General features: G+C 42.0%; 1 protein-coding gene across 10 annotated transcripts in view; it reads right to left on the bottom strand.

Annotated features, from left to right (window-relative positions):
* Nucleotides 1–14335, bottom strand: part of ATP11C (ATPase phospholipid transporting 11C (ATP11C blood group)) — a 122027-nt gene that overhangs the window by 6361 nt on the left and 101331 nt on the right. For 5 of the 10 annotated variants that reach the window (XM_073358413.2, XM_073358409.2, XM_073358410.2 and 2 more), the window contains 4 exons: nt 13692–13827; nt 12221–12286; nt 11059–11162; nt 6731–6884 (listed from right to left, as the gene is read on the bottom strand). The exons of 1 other annotated variant lie outside the window; for it this stretch is intronic. In XM_073358413.2, the coding sequence (XP_073214514.1) occupies nt 6731–6884; nt 11059–11162; nt 12221–12286; nt 13692–13827 (460 nt within the window). Of the gene's footprint in view, nt 1–492; nt 598–1782; nt 1874–6730; nt 6885–11058; nt 11163–12220; nt 12287–13691; nt 13828–14335 lie in introns of those variants that run through there. 4 more of the 10 variants (XM_073358407.2, XM_073358408.2, XM_073358416.2 and 1 more) reach the window with 4 other exon arrangements.

The raw sequence follows: 14335 nt of genomic DNA, 5'->3' as shown, positions 1-14335 counted from the left end.
ACATTTCTTTCTCTAATTCTGACAGAAAAGCATGCACTTACAAAAAACCAAACCCATAACCTTTGAATTGATCCAGATGCAATAATGGAATAATTTTAATCATTGGGATTTGGACATTTCATTACAAATAATTGAGTATTAAAGTTTTATGATCACTGTTAACATAATTTACTGACTGTATGTTCAGTCTCAGTTGTCTCAATATTACTGAAATAAACTTGGCTTATGCCAATTATACTGTGCATTTTAATTACATACAGTGGGAGCTTGGAACTCTAAAGAATCTGCACACATCTACTGAGGTTCAAAAAAGTTGTTTAGATAGCTCCAAAGATTAAAATGTACACCAAGCATTGCACCTTTATGTTTTGCAAAGACAGGTGCCCCACACCAACAACTGAGAAGATTATAAAACCTATATTTTAATTGATTTTTGGAACATTTGGTTAATCTGTGCCTTTAAAACCATCCCAATTCTTTTGGACAGGGTACCTGTTACTATACATTAGACTCGTCTGAGAATGTTCTTAAAAGAAGAGGTCTGACAGAAGGTCTGGACGACAGTGAATCAGATTCCTTCCTATTGCTCAGTTTTTTCTGTAATAGTGAGGCAAAAATACTTGAAGCACATGAGAAATGTTCATCTACCCAGTGGTGTAACAAATAAAAGAAGTCTTATTGAATCATTCTGTAAGAAAACTTTAAGTTAAATAATCAAAAAGACTAACCCAAGACATGATTTATAAATGCCAAGATTATGAAATATTGGCCAAATTTTTCAAGTATGAGTGCCAAAGAGTAAGGCACCTTTGGTGAATATGAGTGGTGTGTGCCACAACTTTGAAGATCACCCCCGCTTATTTAGATGCCCAGTTTTGAACATCCAAGTTTGGAAGTTTCTCAGAGAGGGAAAGAATCCATCACCCTCTGCAGTAGTATTTTTGGACACTGAGAAGTATGTGGCAAACACAGCAAGGTGAAAATGAAACCAGCTAGGAACATGCATAAAATGATCTGGTATCTTACCATCCCCATAGAGAGCAGCTGCAACTGAGAATTGCACTCAGCGTAACTGGTACAAAATCTTTGTTTATTTTGTCAAAACTTTATAGCTTTACGAATAGCAAAATACATTCTTTACTGTCATGTGAGTAAATATTGTTTTGCTAGCCAAAGGAATGTGTTCAAGAAGTTACTGCTAGCCTACGGAATTGGCCAAGTGCGAGATGGACTGTTTGCACACAAATCAAGTAACTGGGAGCACAATCAAAATAAAGTAGATTTTTGTTCCCATGTTTCGAAGAATGCTTTATCTAACGCACTCAAACAGGCTCTATGGGGGAAAAGTGGGTATGTAAAGACAGGGAAAGATCCATAGTTATTTCTCACAACTCCATGAATTTCCATGGAGCTGCACTGGTTTACACTAGCTGACAATCTGGTCCAAAATGCAGATTGTAAGTCCCCTGAGGGTGTAACCTGTCTTACGTCTGTCTGTCTGTCAAGCACCATGCACACCTATGGGTCGTATTAAATAATGAGGATGCATGCAACAAGCACAGCTGAGCTGATGTGCAGCAAGTTGTTGTAAAGCTTTAAATAACGGGATAGCGACACCAAAGGGAAAGGGGTAGACAAAATACATTTAAATGAAAAGGTACCTTTAAAAAACCGTTTATTGCACAAGCAGATCTAAAAACCACAGGTTATCATGGTTATGCATTCGGAGAAGGAAAAAACAGCAGCACAAGCAAACCTGTACTGATTGAGAAAGGAAATCACCTTATTCATTCCAAGAAAAGCTGTGATTGCTGGAAGTTTGAGAGAGCATGAAGATAGTGGATGGTCCTGAAGAAGGAAGGCGTTTCGTTACCTAGTTCGCAACAGCACAAGAAGGTGGAAAATGGCAGCAGAGAGAGAGAGAAATGCAGAAACCAAAAGAAAACATGAATGCACTTTGCATTTCAAAACACTTGCACAGAGAAGCATTGACAAATACAGGCCGAGTGAATAGCAGTGCACTGAAGAGAAACATTACAAAATGGGACCGCTCCAGGGGAAATCCCAGCATGGATTTTGATGGGGTCAGGATTTCACCCGCCATTTTTCAAAGGAGAGACAGGAGTCACTGCTCTTGCTATTCAGACGCACTGGCTTTTGAAATCTTAGCCAGCACGTTGGAAGTTTAGGCACCTGAATAAGTGGATTTTCGACTGAAATCAGTGGAGGCTGCGGCTCCTCGACGCCTTTCAAAATCAGGCCATTTACTTAGGCGTCTAGTTACAGATACAAGCGTCTAACTTTAGACCCTCATGTCCGAAACTCTTGACTACAATTTAGTATTGCTCTTGAAACATAACATCTTGAAACCCCCATCTTGTCTTTTTTATGTACATACACACCGGGGTGGCCAAACTTACTAACCCTCCAAGCCACATAACGACAATCTTCAGAAATTGGAGAGCCGGCACACAGCTGCCGGGGCTCGAGGCTTCAGCCCCACTTCTGCTGAAGGAGGGAACCACCGAACTACTATGTTGGATGGTAGGTGTCTTGCTTGCCTGTGTGAGCACAAGGGATGAAATCCTGTCCCCAGTGGGTACATCTACACTGCAGACACGAAGCCTGGGCCCTGACTCAGTTTGAGACCAAGCTCCCCTGCTGTCCACACCCAAATCAGTCTGACGTGAGTCAGCGAGCAGTCAGAACCCAGGTTCTATGACCTGGCTAGGGCACTGGGTCAGTCCAAGTCCTGGTGTGATCTGGGTCCAAGCCCTGTTATTTTGCAGTGTGGACGCAAGACAAGCTGCAGACCCAAGTCAGAAGGGCTGCATGGTGCCATATGGATGTGTTAACACAACTGTGATACCTGGGTCCAGCAACTGTAAACCCAGGTTACAATGCAGTGTGGGTGTTAAAGCACAGGCTTGGATGCACCTAGTTCACAATCCCAGGTCCCGCAGTCCCAGGCTTAAAGTGCAGTGTAGACACACCCCAAAGAAGTCAACAACAGAACTCCCAATGACTTCAGAGGGGTCAGGATTTCACCCTTGGTGAGGAAGTTCTAGCCAAATCAACAGCGGCCCGGCCACAGCTTGGTCAAGGACGCACCTTTTACGCACAGACCAGCCAAGGGATTTTCAATTACTAACTTTTGGGACACAATGCAAAGCTGGACCACCCCCTCCCCCCCACCAAACTCTACCCCAGAAGGAAATCTTGGCACCAGACTCCTGATCTACTAGATGCTGTCACCTAAGTGCCTACAAGATCCAAATCCTGCTCCCACTAAAGTCAATGGGATGAGGTTTTAGACCCGAGTGTCTTTTCAATCACCAGACTCATTATACCACATTTCTCCCACCTTGAGGAAACTTCCTCACCACCACTGCTGAGATTAAACCATTCTTTTCCTTTGAAATTGGCTCGTCTAACTTCCTAGAAGTCATTAGGTTATATTTTTAGGGTCTTAAACAAAAAACGAAAAAGAAAAGAAAAATTCTAACATGGTGACTCAAGGTCTTAAGAATTGGATGTCACCTACCACCCACCAAGCTGGTTAGCCTTCCTTATAAACTGAAGGGAACACAGGATGAGGACAGATTTTTAAAGAAGAGTCAGATACTGGGTTTCTCGTCTTTGTTCTGACCCATTAATGTTCTCAGAACCAATGTAATAAAGAGTTAAAAGGAAAACAAACACAGGCTGTTGAAACCTGTCTGATAAACATAACAAAGATTCCAACAGTTTTCATTGCTTATAAAATTGAACACTAATAATTGGTTTCACAGATTTTGTTATTTCATAGGCACATGTATTGCACTATCAATATTGTGCCAAGGGAATCTAGCAAGTGTTTTAAGGAAACATCTTTAAGACTTTGATATTTTTAGATCTAGTTAAATACCAATTTTTGGTCAAAATACAGAGACCAGAGAAAAAAATTACCCTGAAAGAAGTGCATAGAGCTTACAGTAAAGTCATACAGGATACCAGAGCACCATGAGAAAAATCTCTTCTTCCTAAACTTCAGTATTTGAAAGTAATTTTACGATTTCATTGAACACAAATTCTGATGAAACTCAATGTAACCATTTCTGTTTTAAATGACACTAACATTCTTTTACATTTCGGGTCATTACATTACTAATGACTGCTTAGTAACCTGCTGCTTAGAGATGTGCAAACAGAACGTTGAACCTAAATTGCTAATATACCCCCTCTGAAAATAAATACATGAGTTATGGGAGGAACACAGAATGACAGGCTAAAGTAGCTGAGCATTAGCAGGTGTTAGTAAAGGAGGAGGAGGAGGAGGAGGAGGAAGTGGTGGAGGTGTAGAAGGACGCGGCTAAGAGCTCTGATGTGATGTTGCAGAGATGTTTTTAACGACTGCAGAAGCACATAGCAGGGAACATGAACTTTTCATTTTCGTTAACATAGAATCATATGACTGGAAGGGACCTCAAGAGGTCATCTAGTCCAGTCCCCTGCGCACTCATGGCAGGACTAAGTATTATCTAGATCATTCCTGATAGGTGTCTGTCTAACCTGCTCTTGAAAATCTCCAATGATGGAGATTCCACAACCTCCCTAGGCAATTTATTCCAGTGCTTAACTATCCTGACAGTTAGGAATTTTTTCCTAATGTCCAAGCTAAACCTCCCTTGCTGCAATTTAAGCCCACTGCTTCCTGTCCTATCTTCAGAGGTTAAGAAGAACAATTCTTCTCCCTCCTCCTTGTAACAACCTTTTATGTACTTGAAAACTGTTGTCATGTCCCCTCTCAGTCTTCTCTTCTGCAAACTAAACAAACCAATTTTTTTCAATCTTCCCTCATAGGTCATGTTTTCTAGACCTTTGATCATTTTTGTCGCTCTTCTCTGGACTTTCTCCAATTTGTCGACATCTTTCCTGAAATGTGGTGCCCAGAACTGGACACAATACTCCAGTTGAGACCTAATCAGTGCGGAGTAGAGTGGAAAAATTACTTCTTGTGTCTTGCTTACAACACTCCAGCTAATACATTCCAAAATGATGTTTGCTTTTTTTGCAACAGTCTTACACTGTTGACTCATGTTTAGCTTGTGGTCCACTCTGACCCCCAGATCCCTTTCCGCAGTACTCCTTCCTAGGCAGTCATTTCCTGTTTTGTATGTGTACAACTGATTGTTCCTTCTTGCACCATCTTCCATGCACTTTCTAACCACAGCTGTGCTGGCTTTCAATGTTGGGGAAGTAGGCAAAGATAAACTGGTGCTTTTCACCAACATTCAAAGACAGTTACCACCATTAAAGCTTGCAGCAGACAATTTCTATTTTACAAACAGCCCCTCCCACCACTCTTCCCCTTCTTTTAGCAGAGTGAGACTGGCCTTCAGGAAAAACTGCATCATGCATGGGAAAACCCAGTGTCTTTCTTGAAGAGACAGCAGGTAGTGATAAAGAAAGAGGACAGCCTGGTGGTTAGGGCTCTAGGCTAGGACTCTAGAAAACTGGGTTCTAATCCCAGGTCCACCACAAACTTCCTGTGTGATCTCGGGACAAGTCAGTTAGCCACTGTGTCTCAGTTCCCCAGCTGTAAAACAGGCCACGGGGATTACAGTGGATGAGAAGCTGGATATGAGTCAGCAGTGTGCCCTTGTTGCCAAGATGGCCAATGGCATTTTGGGCTGTATTCGTTAGTAAGAGCATTGCCAGCAGATCGAGGGATGTGATTATTCGGCACTGGTGAGGCCACATCTGGAGAATTGTGTACAGTTTTGGTCCCCCCACTACAGAAGGGATTTGGACAAATTGGAGAGAGTCCGGTGGAGGGCAACGAAAATGATCAGGGGGCTAGAGCACATGACTTATGAGAGGTTTCAGAGTAACAGCCGTGTTAGTCTGTATTCGCAAAAAGAAAAGGAGGACTTGTGGCACCTTAGAGACTAACCAATTTATTTGAGCATAAGCTTTCATGAGCTACAGCTCACTTCATCGGATGCATACTGTGGAAAGTACAAAAGATCTTTTTATACACACAAAGCATGAAAAAAATGGGTGTTTACCACTACAAAAGGTTTTCTCTCCCCCCACCCCACTCTCCTGCTGGTAATAGCTTATCTAAAGTGATCACTCTCCTTACAATGTGTATGATAATCAAGTTGGGCTATTTCCAGCACAAATCCAGGGGAGACACACATGCTTTGTGTATATAAAATCTCTCCACTGTATTTTCCACTGCATGCATCCAATGAAGTGAGCTGTAGCTCACGAAAGCTTATGCTCAAATAAATTGGTTAGTCTCTAAGGTGCCACAAGTACTCCTTTTCTTTTTATGACTTATGAGGAGAGGCTGAGGGAAGTGGGGTTATGTAGTCTGCAGAAGAAAAAAGTGAGGGGGGATTTGATAGCTGCTTTCAACTACTTGAAAGGGGATTCCAAAGAGGATGGTGCTAGGCTGTTCTCCATGGTGGCAGATGACAGAACATGGAGCAATGGGCTCAAGTTGCAGTGGGGGAGGTCTAGGTTAGACATTAGGAAACACTATTTCACTAGTCCTGGAATGCGTTAGCTAGGGAGGTGGTGGAATGACACAATGACACAGGAGTGACACAGTGAGAGACAGGGAGCCTCTCACTAGGTGCAAATGGTGCATTGCTACCCTGAAATCTCTCAGGTGTTTAGAAGAACGGACGCGCCTCTTCCAAACAAGGGAAGTGTTGTGGTATATTCTCTCATTCCTTACCTGATGGTTTTTCCTTTTTGCATTTTTAAAAACTACTAGAAGAATCTCCGGGAAAAGGCTGATAAAGATAAGGAGAATTATGGCCAGCCAGGCTGAGATGGACGTCACCATATGAGCAAATATAAAATACATTCGTTGCTGCTTCAAGAAAGGCCTGAAAGAGAAGGGATACAAACAGGCTCAGACAATACAATCAGCCACTGCAGTTTTCCAGCGAGGTGAGATTCAAATGAAGATTAGCACTTTCACGGGACACATTTTCATACGGAGGAGGAAGGGGGATGTCTACATGTGTAAAGAGGGCAGCGCTTGTGCCTGCAAAGATCCCCGTTGCCGCTGCTTTTATTTTACTCTCTCTTCTAATTCTCATCTGGCTGCTCCGCAAACTACTGAAACTACTCTAGAAGCAAATAGTAGCTCCCTCCCAGCAAAGGCTTGGAGCTTCTTTTCCAATGCCATCCTCCAAGCCAGACACTATTTGTCACAGTCACTCTCCAGCTCCATCCTTGAATTCTCTCCTGATTCTTCTCCTCTTGCTTCTACATCAGCAACTCCTTCTCTGCTCTGCTGCTGTGTGTCTCTCAGACAGTCAGCTTTTGCCCCTACTTGATGTAGTTTCAATCACCATTATCCATGCTGAGGGCTCCTGAATCTCCCTCGCTATTCAGTCTCCCACCTTTGACAGTCCCACACCTCCTGCTGGCCACCCTGTGTGGACCCACAGCTTCCCCCTCCTCTTCTCAATCACAGGCAGATGCGTCACTGCCCTCCCTGGAATGTGATGTTTTAGGGCTTGTCTACACAAACACTGAGTCTGTGGCAAGCTGGGGTTTGAATCTGCTCCCACACTTCAACTGCCTATGTAGACCCTGCTGATGCACATTAACAGTTCATTCGTGCCCTTTGATCTAGTCCTCTTTGTAAGGAAAGCAGATAAAAGCTCAGTAATAAAGAGTTATTGTGCATTGCTGGTATGGGGTAGATTCACAGCCCAGCTTGCCGTGAACTAAATCTTTGGGTAGACGAGCCCTTATTCAAACTCTTTCCTCTTCTCCATTCAGACAGGCCACCTAACCATGTCTGTTTTCCCCCTAAAACCACAACTCTAGGTGCAGCCCTTCCCTCTCCACTCAGCAGCTGAAGCCCTTGTCCAGGCATTCAGTATCACACCTTCCTCCTCAACTCCTGCAACGCTGGCATCCATCGTCTCCTGCCTTTCATCCTACTCTCCACCAAGCCAGCCAAAATGCTGCTGCCAGGTCATGCTCTCCTGCTACTCTGACCACATCACTCCAAGGCCCTTCTCAGCCCCGCTACTGTCTGCACCTCAGCTCTCATGAGTGTTACTACTCTGGCCGCCTGCTGCCTTAGATGTCCCTTTTGTAACCGTCTATGTCTCAGCTACATATGTATCCGGGCTTTGCTTGCAACACTCTGCCATTTTTCCTGTTAGCTGCCGCCACCACCTTCTCCTTCAAAATCTCTCCTTCGTGCTCTGTTTCTACCAGTGTAAAAACAGACTAACTATTGAAATCAGTCGTTTCCCCTGATTTCAAGTGGTGAAACTCAGAAGAGAACTCAGCGAGAGGGTCTCTTTTCGTTACCTCTCATCTTTCCAACAGACAAGCTAGATCAGGTCAAACATCCGTTAAATGCACCAATGCGCGTATGTTACATTCAGATTGTGCTGGAGTCAGAACAGTATTTTTGCAGCTGGCCAGAAACTCTGGGATTATGTAAAAAAAGTTAATCCTGAATCTATTCCAACTGCTTGCTGGAAAACACCCCCCAGGCAGGGATTACTGCTCTCTAAACACACACAGTTTCATCTTACATTGCAATCACCTCATGCATTTTCAAAACATGTTTACTTCGGCTTCTCTTTGAAGACATTCTCAATTACCTAACTAAACGGTAGCGCGTGTGTAATAATTAGACTCTTCGGAGAGTCATCGCTTGTCATTTTTCCTGCCTGTTTTTCTCTCCTACCCCTATTCCCTTATTTTCCGTCTCATTTTTGACTGGGGGGGAGAATTTTCAAAAGTGCCCAAGTCTCAATTTCAAAAGTAGGCACATGGGAGCCGAAGCCCATTGGCTTTCAATTAAATGTAGAGTCTAAAGAGCCTATAGCATTTTGAAAAGGAAAACTCTGAAAATTTTATCCTGATCTCCACAAGGCCAAATCAGCTTTCACTGCTTTTAAGGTTTCCCCCATATGTTATCTCCTCACTATTTCTCGGTCATTAACATTTGCTATGATCTTAATCCCTGAATACTAAGAGCAAGGCATTTTGATGCCATCTCTAAGAAGCAAAGACAAACACTGACTTCTGAAATGAGGTTTTACCTTGTGTAGTCTGTACAGTAAAATGCACAGAACATTAATATTAAGGAAACTATTATTGAGAAAAGTTACCCAAAATACATCATTTTACCTGAAACTTGGACTCAAGAAGAGCTTTCTGAGATGGTTTTTAGTGGTGGAAGTCCAGAGACTCAAGGCCCCCAGAGGGTTAATTGTATCTTTCCACCTCTCCTGATGACAGAGGGGAACTGACAGATGCATGGGAAGGAAGCCTCATACGTAAATGAGGACAAGAATTCTAAAGCATCAGTTGTTTAGCATTAGCTCAAAATATTTAGCTATGCAAAGTAAACGCTCCAGTGGAAAATTCATGAATTTCAGCGTAATGAGATAGCTGGTAAGATTACAGACAAACATCTGTTTAACATCTTAGAGTCCAGAGCAAACGATGCCCGTAGCCCTGAAAGTTACCTGAGCTTGTTTATTAGCAGACAGAGACTGAAAAATGGACCCAGCACCTACTGGCTTGTGGGCAAAGCCTACAACTCAGGGTGCTGTCCCTACCAAATAAAGGAATACAATGGCTGAGTGCTGTTTATTGCAGGGGGACTCAGTCTGAAGCATATTAAATAGAAAGTTGCCTAACAAGTTTAGTTTACTCTGGTTCACCTGCTTTTGTTAGACCCGTTGGGTAAAATGCTAGCCCCACTGCAGTCAATGGGAGACAGGCCTGTCTCTTCCTGGCTTCATTCCACATTTTCCCCCTTACGGGGTATCACAGAGTATCAATTCCTGCATTATTTCCGTTGTCTGCTTCCTCTGTTCTCCTTCCCTCTCCACTAGCATCTTTCCCACAGTGTGTGCTTCATCTCCACTACTTTTTCTCTCTCTCCCCCTCCATGTCACCCATCCACCCACACAGCGTTTGAAATATTTACTAGGACAAATTAAGATGATGGCCTTAACATCCAAGAATACCCCCAGGTAAGAAACCAAACCCCCTTCTTCACCAAAGCTCTTGGATTCACGCCAACGTGTCATTTGTTTGCAAGCTCCATCTTTTGTAGACCCCAGCGAATAGGTGTCTGATCAATCCAAACTCTTCTGGCCACTGGAAGGGGAAGGCCCCCATTCCCCTACCTTCCCTACCCCACTACACATGACCCACAGCTCCCTGGTTGCTGCTCAGGTAATAGTGGTCTCCACTAACCTACCTACTAGCTTTCCCTAAGGAGTAGGGAAATTTAACCGGGGTCTCTTAAGTGACCCTGTTTCCCACAGGGAACTCACAGTAGCAGCAGTGAAAACTGACAAGATTCAGTGTCAATTTCCACTTGGTTAGGACATGGGAAAGCCATGAGCAGCAGCAGCATTAGAATGGTCTGTCTGAAGACTGAGGAAGACAGCTCTGCATCATATCGCATGTGAAAGGTTAGGTTTACAGCCAAGGGGCTAGAAACTCCATTTTTGTTTTTAAAGGTAAGCTTTGCTTCTGTACAGGTTGATAGAAAGCTGTTCCAAGCAAGTACGATCACCACAAGCAAGTGGCTTTTACAAGCTCTGTTAATACACAGTGAGAGTTCCTTGACTTATCTCAAAGGATAATGAATCACTAATTCCACCATCACAAAAACAAAACAGAAAACAAAAAAAACATCCCCAGCAGTTAGGTATTACTGCAGTTGCCATGAAACAAAAAATAAGACAGTTTCACATTTGGAAACCATCATCTAAAGATGTTCATTAGCAGACGTACCAACTTTAAGCTCAGTCTGCTTCTTGGTGATTTTCTTCCACACAGTTTGCACTATTTGCTGTATATTAATCAGCATCTGATACTAAAACTACTTACTGATTTTAGGGATCTACCATTTTAGATTAACAACATTTCCCACCCACAATCACTCGATTCCTGCAGTCTCATCACACCCATGAATTCGGCCATCTCTTTCACACAATGCAAGCACTGCACAGTCACCTAAAGACAAAACAAAAAAATCACTGAAAGAAGAAAGATACTTGCCAAATGATTCCTCCCCAAAAGAACGAGAAAAAGACATAAAAGGCTAAGGAGCCCCAAATCACAAAGTGGTTCATCCAGGTCCAGAATCGAGTATCTAACGCTAGCTATATAGGTGAAAACAACAAATGGAATAGTAGTTAGTTACAAAGTGTATCTCCAGTGCCATATATATCACAAATTTTTCTTCACATGCAGTAGAGAGTCTCCTTCCATTCATGTAGATGTCTAAATTCACTAGTCAATTGTCTCTTAGCAAAGGTTCACCAATGGAAAAACTTGATGTGCACATTGGCACAACACCGACAAAAGACCCTCCCTGACGAGCTTTAAGTCATCACTGAAAGGCTTCACTGAAAAAGCCTGACACCACTCAATACTCCATCTGGGAAATGACTGTGTTGTGAGTATATTCTTCCCACACGCACCACTTGCTCTTCTGAACAATGGGTCAGAAAACTCTTGTAAGGTCTTTGGTGAAAAGGCTGCATCTTTGATGCCTAATGATGCCTGGGAATTCTGTGGGGAACAAACCGGGGGCTGACGGATGTAACAACATGATGCTCTCTTGCTTGAGGTAACGGACTGGCAGGCAGTAGCAGACTCAAACCTCAAACCATAATCTAACCTTTACAAGGGGACAAAGACTGACCCTTTGCCAACGCAGGCTGTATATAGCACACAGTTCACTGCACCCTGGATCCTTGATAAAGACTTTGGGTTCTACTGCAATACAAATGATTAAATTATTATGATTTGGCAAGTGTATTTTTATGGCAGAGCTCCAACTCATTGAAAAATACTGGAGCCAAGACTGGGTAAAGAAAATTTTTCTGTTGTATCTCTCTCCTTTCCTGAGCTGAAAATCCCAGAGGTGAAGGTAGGGAAGAAAAGGCAATAGAACAAATTCATAAGTACTAGGGGAGAGAACAAACCCACACATGAAAAATCTAGACGAGACTATAAATTGTGAGAGATACATTGTACAGTAAAGTAATGACGGACATTTTAAATATACATAAGAATCGAAGATCCAAAACCTTAAGGAAATAAATGTCACTGGTACATTATAGCATAAAGTGTATAATTTTACACTACCGTACACACAAATTTATTTCCGCTATCATCTTTCAATGGCATATTGAAAATAAAGGAAAGTTCTAACCTTCAGAGTGACGGTGAACACTAATATAGTGAAAACAATAGTTCCAAACGTCCAGTTCCCAAAAACCTGAAAAACACATTAATCGCCATATGTATCTCTTTGTCTTGTTGGAAAAACAAAACAAACTACACAATTAGTAACTAGAGTGGGTAAAATTCAGTCGAGTGACTTATTTTAGAGTCAACTATACAAAGTTATGTGCCACCATATGCTCTTGTAAAGCTAGCTGCCCATTACAATATTCCTATGCCATGCAGTACCATACAAACAATTAACTTGTTGTGACAGTAACAAAATCTTCTACCGACAGCCATGTTTATCAAGAACGTAAGTCACTTGGACCACCTGTAGTTAGGTGATTTACTCAGTTTGTGCTTTCTTATAATACAGAACCCATAACAGTAGCCGTACTTTTCGTGTAACTTTGTTCCATTTGCTGAACATACTGATTGATATTTTCAAACTAGAATATTCTGAGTTTGCTTGTTTCCAGATACTAGTGACTACGCACAACAAAGAAAAGCAGATACTGCATATATATCCGAATGATGGCAATGAATGGGACAGATGCTTACCACAGGCTGTCAAGATCTGAATGCATACATTAAAACAGAAAGTGAAATGCAAAAGTTTTAAAAAATGCAAAAAAATTAAAGTTAATAGGAGCGAAAAAGGATTCAATTGAACATACATGGATATTATGATTAATTGCTGGTAGTAGTCCTTACAGTCCTAAGTAGTTACAAAACAAGACATACCCACTTAGCTCGTTTTCAGAGAGTCACGCAGGCTCAGCCTCTCAAATCATTTACAGAGCATACTAGCGCAAAACAAATTCATTTGAACAGAACAAGAATGATAATAGAAAGTCACCCTTGACGTATGTACAGGCGTTGCAATTACAGTACACTGGGTTAACTGTGTTATAAAATGAAACTTATAAAACTTTTCCAAACATTCTATGCATACGTGTTTTAGATCTACATGAAATCAACCCACAATCCAATAGCTTCTCTCAGAATATCAACTTTCGAAAGAGCTCCTTTGGCATGGTTAAATTTCACGACAAACCAGAAGGTTTGAAGTTGACGGGCCTCATCCTGCTATCATTCTGCACACAGAACTCCCCCTAGAAGTTTTGAGCCAAGTCTAAGTAGGAGATGGTCTCATGGGTTTGACAGCAATCACATTTGTATATGGGGTTGTTGTACCTAGACAGCATAGCCATTTCTAAATTGTTTACATGGCAAGCTGGAAGAGGCTTCACATACAGAGAATAAAAAAAAAAAAAAAATCTTTCCTAATTTGGTTTACAGATCTAAATTATTCCTGCTCTACTAAGGGAACTCATGACTCCATCATAAGACAAGACTCCAGACACATTCCACTGACTGAGACAAACACTTACTATACAACGTGTACAGAAACACACACACTAATATAGTCAACGGGTTTATTTTTATTTTTTTACCTTTCCATTATCTTCTAATGATGAATTTTGAAAAAGAAAGTAAACTCCAAAGAAAAACACAAGTCCTTCAAAGGTGCCTAGAAAGGTCCAGTATAAGAAAGGCTTCCACTGTAACATGGCATTATCGGAAATTTTCCTGTCAAGAAACAGAGTGGCATGAAAAATCACTTTCACTTGTTCAGAGTCTTTCCACTGACTTCAGTGGGGGTTGAATCAGGCCCTTCATTTTGGTGGCGAGATTTGTGTGACACAAAAGTAAGTGTCTCACTCTCGGGAGAGAGCACAAACTATCTGAGAAAGCTATGACCGCTGTGGCTCAGCATATTAATGCATTTCCCCCCTTTCACTTTCAGAGAAGTCACTTCAAACCCTGATGCAGTCCAAACTGAAGATAGTGGGTTGCGCTATTATTCTATTCCCATGTTACAAAACTACTGCACAACTTAGCACCTGTAAATTTCAGCAGCTGAATTTTAAAAGAGGGCAGTAATAAAGGAGTAATTGACATGATCAAATGAATTGCTAGCCTCTCGCCATTTGCTCCTGCCTAACCTACATTTTTCAAAAGGTAAAATTTCCTCAAGTTCAGAAACATTAATCCTAGATATTGTGGAGCTAGCTGCTTTCCCTTGTTAAGGAAAATG

This window comes from Lepidochelys kempii, chromosome 9, assembly GCF_965140285.1.
Source record: "Lepidochelys kempii isolate rLepKem1 chromosome 9, rLepKem1.hap1, whole genome shotgun sequence".
Taxonomy (NCBI): domain Eukaryota; kingdom Metazoa; phylum Chordata; order Testudines; family Cheloniidae; genus Lepidochelys; species Lepidochelys kempii.
Note: the sequence above shows the minus strand (reverse complement) of the source record. Positions and strands in the feature narration are given on the sequence as shown.